General features: G+C 38.2%; 1 protein-coding gene across 2 annotated transcripts; it reads left to right on the forward strand.

Moving 5' to 3' along the window:
• The first annotated feature begins 581 nt into the window (after window positions 1-581).
• On the forward strand, window positions 582-8,430 carry LOC105050555 (acetyl-coenzyme A carboxylase carboxyl transferase subunit alpha, chloroplastic). Of its 2 annotated transcripts, XM_010930632.4 has the most exons (11): window positions 582-1,117; window positions 1,802-1,876; window positions 2,066-2,173; window positions 2,297-2,457; window positions 2,934-3,048; window positions 3,158-3,312; window positions 3,795-3,846; window positions 3,924-3,992; window positions 4,456-4,533; window positions 4,612-5,827; window positions 8,080-8,430. In XM_010930632.4, exons 1-10 carry the CDS (start codon window positions 803-805, stop codon window positions 5,824-5,826), a joined length of 2,343 nt encoding a protein of 780 aa, XP_010928934.1. In that variant the 5' UTR covers window positions 582-802; the 3' UTR covers window position 5,827; window positions 8,080-8,430. The 2 variants fall into 2 exon arrangements, with proteins under 2 accessions (XP_010928934.1, XP_073101138.1); XM_073245037.1 differs by lacking the exon at window positions 4,456-4,533 and having other exon boundaries at window positions 8,080-8,218.

Consider the following 8,430-nt stretch of genomic DNA (forward strand, 5'->3'; position numbering starts at 1 on the left):
CGATCGTCGTTATCTCTATCGGATGCCATCGTACTTCAGCAACTCTGGTCCGAGCCGAGAATCTACTACAACACAAAGCATGCCTAACACATTGAGTAGTTAAATGCATGTCTGCTCTTTCCAAAAACTAACACCAACCTCCATTTTATATAAATCAGAGCTTGATGATTCTCAGGTATGCTCATTCTTGCTCTTTTCTATTTTAGGATTTTCACCGCACCTAAAACTTCGATCTGACCTAATCCGGCCAAACAACTTAGAGCAGAAATCGAGCCGACCCAGCACCAAACTCAAAGCACCTGCTTCGCCCGGTTTTGGCGGCAAAACCTGGTTTGTTTGATCTCGATCTTGGTAGGCCACGTGTTGACGTTTGCTCGTGGAGACACGTGTGGCCGCGGCTGGCAGGAAGTTAGAAGGAACTCCCAACGGCCAAATCGGCGGAGGGCCACCTGCGCTCCCAGTAACCGCACAAGGCACCAAGGCCACCTGCCCCTCTGCCTAAGAAGCATCGAAAGCCCCATTTGGATTTCCTATGCTTGACGATATCACCAATGCTGCCTTCCTTTCTCCCTCCCAACACCGTTCGATTCCAGACATACTCCTCCCTCTCGCTTTCTCCGTCTTTAGATCCTCAGACCTCTCACCCGCTTCCTTTTCTTTTCTCGCGAGGTATCTCTTTGCCCTATCAGGATCGTGCCCTTTCTTGATTCGAATCCACCATTTAATCTGAAGTCTGGAGTAAGGGAGTTCCATTTGGACTCTTAGCTCTCTGTCTCTCTCTTGGTAATTCGTGTTCTTGAAAATGGCTTCTGTCTCTCTATTCGGCGCTTCTGTTTCGGATCCCTTGTGGAGCTCGTGTAATGGCGTCAGTGGGGTGCCCCTCAAGTCTTTGGGGAGATCGCGGAAGGGGACGAGGAAGAGTCTCTCGGCCGCTGTGGCGGCGAAGATCAAGAAGGTGAAGAAGCACGACTACCCGTGGCCGGATGAGATCGATCCCAACGTGAAGGGCGGGTACCTCAGCTACCTCTCTCATTTCAAGCCCCTCAAGGGGAAGCCCAAACCCGTCACCCTGCCCTTCGAGAAGCCTCTTATGGATCTCGAGAAGAAACTCATCGACGTAAGAACCAGCATTGTTGTAGGATGTTGCTGATATTTTTTCTGGGGCAATGGTTTATATAAAAAATATCGAGACTTCCATGCTTCTGCTTTCCAAAAATGATTAGGAGAAAGTCAAAAATCAAAACACCTTTATCTTGCATTTAAATTTTGAAATGCCAGTTAGAGTGTCTGGATGATGCTAATTATTTGCTAGTTGTGTATGATATACAATCTAAAACGTTAATTTCATTCTCTGGACTCATTGTCAAAGAAATTGATTAACAAACTAAGAAAAATGTGTTTTCATGAGGGCATTGTTTGCCAACTAAGCAGAGGAATAAGAAGCATCATCTACATATTTACCATATGGTAACTTAATGGAGAATAATTAAAAGGAATAGGAATATCTGATTCATATACGAGGAAAAGAATAGAAAGATTTGTATGTTATAGTAACTTGATAGAGAATTGTTGGAAAGAATAGAAATATCTGATCCATAGATAAGGAAAGCTACCATGGTTTTAGTTGGGAGAACTGAACTGTTTGTGGATGTGATAGCTGAAAGAGACTTATGATTAATAGAGAACCTGAGATTTTGATGGTACATGGCAAACATAACTAAGGTTTCTCAATTATGGTCCATGAGCTTTTGTTTTTATTGGATTCAAATAGGTGGCTGAAATATCCAGTGCTTTGTTGCAGGTACGGAAGATGGCGGATGAAATGGATTTGGATTTCAGAGATCAGATTATATCTTGGGAATCCAAGTATCGAGAAGTAAATCTTCTTTTTTAGTAATTGGATTTGGCTATTTTTATAGAAGAATATTAGGTTACGGGTTTCCAACCGGCCGCATGATTAGTAGTTCACTGCCTTTAGTGTTCATGGCAATGTTATCCTTCTGTCTTTAAGGTTCACAGTGGATTCAGTATGCTTTCATTGTTTTCACGTATGTCAATTTTACAGGCTCTAAAAGATCTATACACACATCTCACACCTATACAGCGCCTCAGCATTGCACGGCATCCTAACAGGCCAACTTTTCTTGACCATGTGCTGAACATCACTGACAACGTAAGGTTATTTACAATCACATATTACTCAGACAGTTGCCTTTCCCTTTATATTTTCAAGCTTGTCTCTCAATCTTTTGTTCTGCTTGGGATGTAAAATCACTCTTCTGTTTACTTCATCCAGTGGGTAGAATTTCATGGAGATCGTGCTGGTTACGATGATCCAGCAATTGTGACTGGTATTGGAAGCATAGATGGCAGAAGCTACATGTTTATTGGTCATCAGAAAGGTAGAAACACAAAGGAGAACATTGAACGTAACTTTGGGATGCCAACTCCACATGGGTATGTATAATGTGCATATGTTGTAATATGCATGAAATAAAATCTATGAAATTTGGGACAATTATCAGATTTATATGTCAAACTTTGAGGTATTTTGTTCATGTTACAGCATGAATGAATAGAACATTATTTTTAATCATATTAATACAAGACTAGGGCATATACAGTGCACGTGTCTTTTAAAAAAATAAAAAATAAATGTTAGGAGAAGGATTTTGAACCCTTCACCTTAAGTTAACAGTCACCTGAGGAAACAGTGAGGTGCAGGAGTGGGATGTTGTGACAGGCCTCATGCATAGACACATCAGTGGAGTTGGCATTATATATTAGAATAGATGATACATTTTGTTTAAAGTCAGCTCTTTACTGCTTTTTCCATTTGGCAAAATGGCCAGTTATTATTCAACTAACTCACTGTCTGTTTTCTATGATAAATGTTTCTGATCTACCTTTTTATTTTTTACAAATTTAAACAGTTATCGAAAAGCTCTGCGGATGATGTATTATGCTGATCATCATGGTTTGCCTATCATCACATTCATTGATACTCCAGGGGCTTTTGCAGATCTCAAGTCTGAGGAGATAGGCCAAGTATGTGCCTTATTTGAAATTAAGCATCAGATGTTTCATTTTCAGAGAAGGCACAGTACTTCCTGCCTCATAATTCAGCTATGCTCATGGTTTATTTATGTACATACAGGGTGAGGCCATAGCTCACAACTTGAGGACCATGTTTGGTTTGAAAGTTCCAATTGTCACAGTTGTTATTGGAGAAGGTGGCTCTGGTGGTGCACTTGCTATTGGATGTGCCAATAAATTGTTGATGTTAGAAAATGCTGTTTTTTATGTTGCCAGGTGATTTAACACTGCAACATTTTCTTTTTATCTCGTCCTAATAGCATCGTATAATGCTGTTGATATGTTACTCTCTAAAACTTGCTGGAGAAATGGCTAGCAGTTGGTACATAGATTTGTGATTTTTCTACATAAATATATGTCATTTTAAATGCATATCTGTGTGTGCATTCTGTGCTCTGTATGTATGCACATGCTTGACTTTGTGGTGTGCATTTTTGTGTGAGTGAGTGTATTTTCTTTCTAAATAAACTTACAATGTTACTATTTGCAGAAGCACATTTCATGATGCAATATTGATATGCTCGCAGCTCTTGCAAGCATCTTGTTGTTCATGAAGTCCATAACATATATCTGGGCACATTTTATGTTCATCCATGTGTGTTATGATCATTAAATTGCATTCATTGTTGCCCAAGTCATCTGCTATCCAGTATATCTATTGCTCTGATCTGGTTCCTCGTCTCAATTTATTACAACAGCCCAGAAGCATGTGCTGCAATCCTATGGAAAAGTTCAAAAGCTGCTCCAAAGGTGATGATCCTGTGACATGGAGACTTGTCAGGATGCTGATCCAAGCTTTTACTAACTCTATATGTGACCATGTGCAGGCTGCTGAGCAGTTGAAGATTACTGCTACTGAATTATGCAAGCTGAAAATTGCAGATGGAGTCATTCCTGTAATGTTCTTCATGACCTATAATTCAGTTTCAATATGCAAGTTTCAACAATAGCCTAGCTGTTAATATTCAAACCTGGGCCAGTCAGATTTACAGTTAGTGATTTGTAGCTATCAGCTGAAAAGAAGAAAAGGTTTTATGATTACCTGATGTATTACTCTCTGGTTTATATGACAAATTCATAGAAGTACATGTTTTTGCCTTTTTCACTGGAAACCACACCATAGAATATAACTTGCATATTTTCTTATAACTTTGTTTTGATCAGGCATTGGTTTATGAAACCTGAATTGTATATGAAGATATAGTTGTTAGTTAGGATGTCCTGTTAGAAATAATAGTGCTGAAATATGTGATGTGTATTGTGTAATTGTGTCAACTGTCAAGTATATTTGTATCATCTTTACTAACAAAACCATAGTCCTGGCCATCTCATATTATCTAAAACCATTCCTTTGGACAGGAACCCCTTGGTGGTGCGCATGTCGACCCTTCTTGGACCTCACAACAGATTAAAATTGCAGTTGTTGGATCAATGAATGTAGGGATCACCTGCAGTACTTCTTGTAATTGGAGCAAAATTTGTCACTTGCACATAATACATCTTTTGCTCTTGCAGGAGCTTCTGGAGATGGATACACCTAAGCTTTTGCATAATCGTATGCTCAAGTTCCGTTATCTTGGAGGATTTGTGGAAGGTGAACCTGTAGACCTGTCAAAGAAAGTTAACATGAAGAAAAAAGAAGAACCTCTTATTCAACAGGAAAAGCCAGGTACAGCTTCAGATGTTGACTTAGAGTATGAAGTTGAGAAACTGAAACAGCAAATACTAGAATCCAAGGACTACCTGCCATCTCAGCCTTCAGATCTGGGTTTGAATGAAATGATTGAGAAACTGAAGGAGGAGGTGGACCAGGAATTTGCTGAGGCTGTTGAATCCATGGGCTTGAAGGACAGGCTTGAAATGCTGAGAAAGGAAGTCACTGTGGCAAGGAGTTTGCCTGATCACATCCTAGATAGTAGTCTGACAGAGAAGATTGAGAAGCTGAAACAAGAGTTTAAGCAGGGTCTATCAGAGTATCCTAATTATGACAGTCTAAATCATAAGCTTGACATGCTTAAGGAGTTATCCAAAGCTCAGAAAATCTCTGAAAGAAATGAGAAAATCATGTCATTGAAGCATGAAATCAATGAAGGGTTCAAAGTGGTCATGAATCACCCTGATTTGAAGGAAAAGATTGACAAGCTAAAGGCAGAAATCTCAGATGCAGGAGTGTCAAGAACTTTTCATCTGGACAATGATTTGAAGGAGAAAATTTTCATGGTAAAGAAAGGGATAGAATCTGAACTGGCCAAGAAACTGAGCTCTTTGCATTTGAATGTGGAACTTGCGTCTTCAAAGAGAGAGGCTTCTATAGCAAGGGATGTGATTGAACATCCTTTGTATTCTGAACTAAAAGAGAACATAGATGAAATTAATGATGAAATTGAAGAGGGGATTGAGAATGCGGTCAACTCAACTAATCTAAAGAACGAGATAGTGATGTTAAAATTAGAAGTGGAACATGCAGGGAAGTCTGCTGATCCTGAGGTGAAGCATAAAATCGAGTCAATGATTCACCAGATCAGGCAGAGCCTTGCAGAGGCCGTGAGCTCACCATCCTTGATGGAAAAGTACAAGAAATTGAAACAAAAGATTGCAAGGGCCAAGGAATCTTCCTCAGGAGAGCTGGAGGAAGGCTCAGGAAAATATAATGGAGGTTTAAACCAAGATGCATTTAAAGAAGGCAGTCCAAAACTCGACATAACAGGGGTGGAGATTGACATTGATTAGTGTGAGTTTTGAACATTCTTCTCTCTTTATTATAGGCGAACTTTGTACAAATTTGATGCATCTATGTTTATAATCCTTTCTATCTTTTTTTGAATATTCAATCCTTTCTTTTAAAAATAGTAGACTCCCTTCCTTGGAGTTTGGAGGTTCATTTTACACATAGCAATATCTGAAACTGCATATCTATGTTTATTATGCAAACATTACTATGATTGAGCTGAAGAAAGAATGTCATCCTTGATCACTATTCTGTATCAAGCTAAAGAAAGCCTCTTTTCCGCATCCTCCCCTCCCTGGGGGAATGCTATATGTGTGCTTTTCTTTACATCTTTTAATTTTTTGAGTCCTGCTTTATTGTTTGTGTCCGCTCAAAATCATAAAGAGGTCCTTTCACCCTTGAAGTTTAACTATCAAAGGACATTTCTGGAAAATATTTATTTGCAATGTAAACGTTGAAACCATTTTCTTCCATCCACATCATGTAAAACTACGTTTTTTTTTGTTTTTTTGGATGTCCCTTGTGCTTGTAATCAAGCTTGCTGATCTAGCATGGGTCAATTGTTGTCACCTTCATATAGAAGTTCTAAGAAGTTGTTTCCACCACTGTTGTTATTGCATGTAAGTAATTGCATGCTTCAACTTTTGGAGTAAAACAGTACTGAAAAAATGGGATCTGAGTTGGCATTCTGGAATAGATTCTAGATTAGAATGTTAAAAGTCTTTCAAATGGGTGACTAGAATGTGTTTGGAGTTACCCATATCATGGCTTTCTAAATATGACAGCAGATGGAGATTTGCTAATGGATTAGGTTATTTGCAAATAGTATACTTTGAATCCTGAAGGATTACCTTTTATGTTACTAAAATCAAGCTTAAGGATACTTTCTTGCTTAAACCATAAATGAAAATAATAGGAATAAAAATGTATAATCTATCCATGTCTAAACCCTACTTTTGACATAGAGAAAGCACAACCCGGAATATCGTGGGGCTTGCTTTGGGAATCAAACAGGCACAAAAGTTGTATTATGATGTAGTTTGATGATCATGACATGTGTGAAGAAATAGAGTCTAGTGAGAAACTGTCGTGATATCATTAATGAATTTAAGCTCCCATGTGTCTGCAACAAGTATTTGCATGAAACATTTGCTGATTATGAATAACTAATGAATTGATGAGGTGATAGCAAGGGTGGATATTAGATTGAAGTACAAGTAACTCTCTTGAGGTTAAGCTCTATAATTCGATAAAATCTAAATCAAATTATAGGTGATGTAAAATTAGTGGAAGAAGTTGACATCAACAGCCAAAGGTAGCTCATAATGACCATTTCATATTGTTATTAGTGGAAGAAGTTGACATCAACAGCCAAAGGTAGCTCATAATGACAATTTTCATTCAAGAACATCAATTTTACCGGAAACTAACAATATGAAAACTGGGCATGCATGTGAAGTCTTTTGTGTCCTTTGTAATGTTTTTTGCTATAGAAATTTTGAGAAATCTTTTAGAGGTAGCTACAAGGCCACCATGACATCATTATATTGATTAGTTTGGAAGAATTTTGGGCAACAAAGTGTGTTTTACCACATAGGCCACACATCTTAAAGATGATAGTGGAAAAACCAGAATGGCTATAACTAATAGCAAGTTTAAAGGAAGCGTAAACTAGTATGAGCAAAGAATAAAGTAATTGAAGAGTACAATTTGATGGCAGTGAAACAATAACTATGGAGAATGATTACTTAAAAAGGTCAACAAACATAGAAGATGCTGTTGACTAGAGACATGGAAAATTTATTCAGTTGCCATTGTTTTTCAAATAACAAAAGATGATAATGCCACTTCAGTTACATAGTGGTACAGACAATTCTGTAAGCCATGTGCTTGTACTGCTAATGACATAATTTAGGGCTCATTAGGATTTACATAGTGGTACAGACAATTCTGTAGGCCATGTGCTTGTACTGCTAATGACATAATTTAGGGCTCATTAGGATCATTCTCTGAAGCCTAAGAGTTCTGTATAAAGTGGCACATATATGGAACCATAGATGTTCCTTTATAACCATCCGAATGTGATTATTCCCATGTATTTTTTGGTTATTTCTTTCATGGAGATGGTGGTGGAGCACTTTAAGCTTGTCTTGTAATTGGGTGGTTATACTGCTTATATATGGTAATTTGGAGATACGTGATGCCCATTTTGACTCTATATACTTTTTAACCTTTCTCTGATGCATTCAATGCAGGTGGCGGGATATTGCTGCGAAACACCGATCAAGGAAATTGGTCAAGGTGCACCCAAGTCTCAGGAATCCTAGCCAATTTGTTCGCTTGAACATGGTGAGGATCCATGATTGCAGGAAGAAGGATCATAGACAATTATACTGCTGAATTTTCTTGCTGAAAATTTATTTTTAAAGGTCATTACTCCTACTTTGGCAGTCAAGATACCTAGAGATGTGACTGAAGATGCAGTAGAGTTTATGCAATTACTAGTGGATCTGTGTAGGTTTCGGTTTTCAGGACAGGATAAACTCATTTTGTAATCAAAATTTAAGCCATATTCATAATAAAGGTGAGAATCCGCCATTGCTTAT

The sequence above is a fragment of the Elaeis guineensis genome, chromosome 10 (assembly GCF_000442705.2).
Source record: "Elaeis guineensis isolate ETL-2024a chromosome 10, EG11, whole genome shotgun sequence".
Taxonomy (NCBI): Eukaryota; Viridiplantae; Streptophyta; class Magnoliopsida; order Arecales; family Arecaceae; genus Elaeis; species Elaeis guineensis.

Coding starts and splice junctions, on each gene's coding strand:
- LOC105050555 (XM_010930632.4), top strand. CDS start 803: ATGGCTTCTGTCTCTCTATTCGGCGCTTCTGTTTCGGATCCCTTGTGG. Junction 2,458..2,933: donor GGGATGCCAACTCCACATGG/GTATGTATAATG, acceptor AAATTTAAACAG/TTATCGAAAAGCTCTGCGGA. Junction 3,993..4,455: donor TTGCAGATGGAGTCATTCCT/GTAATGTTCTTC, acceptor TCCTTTGGACAG/GAACCCCTTGGTGGTGCGCA.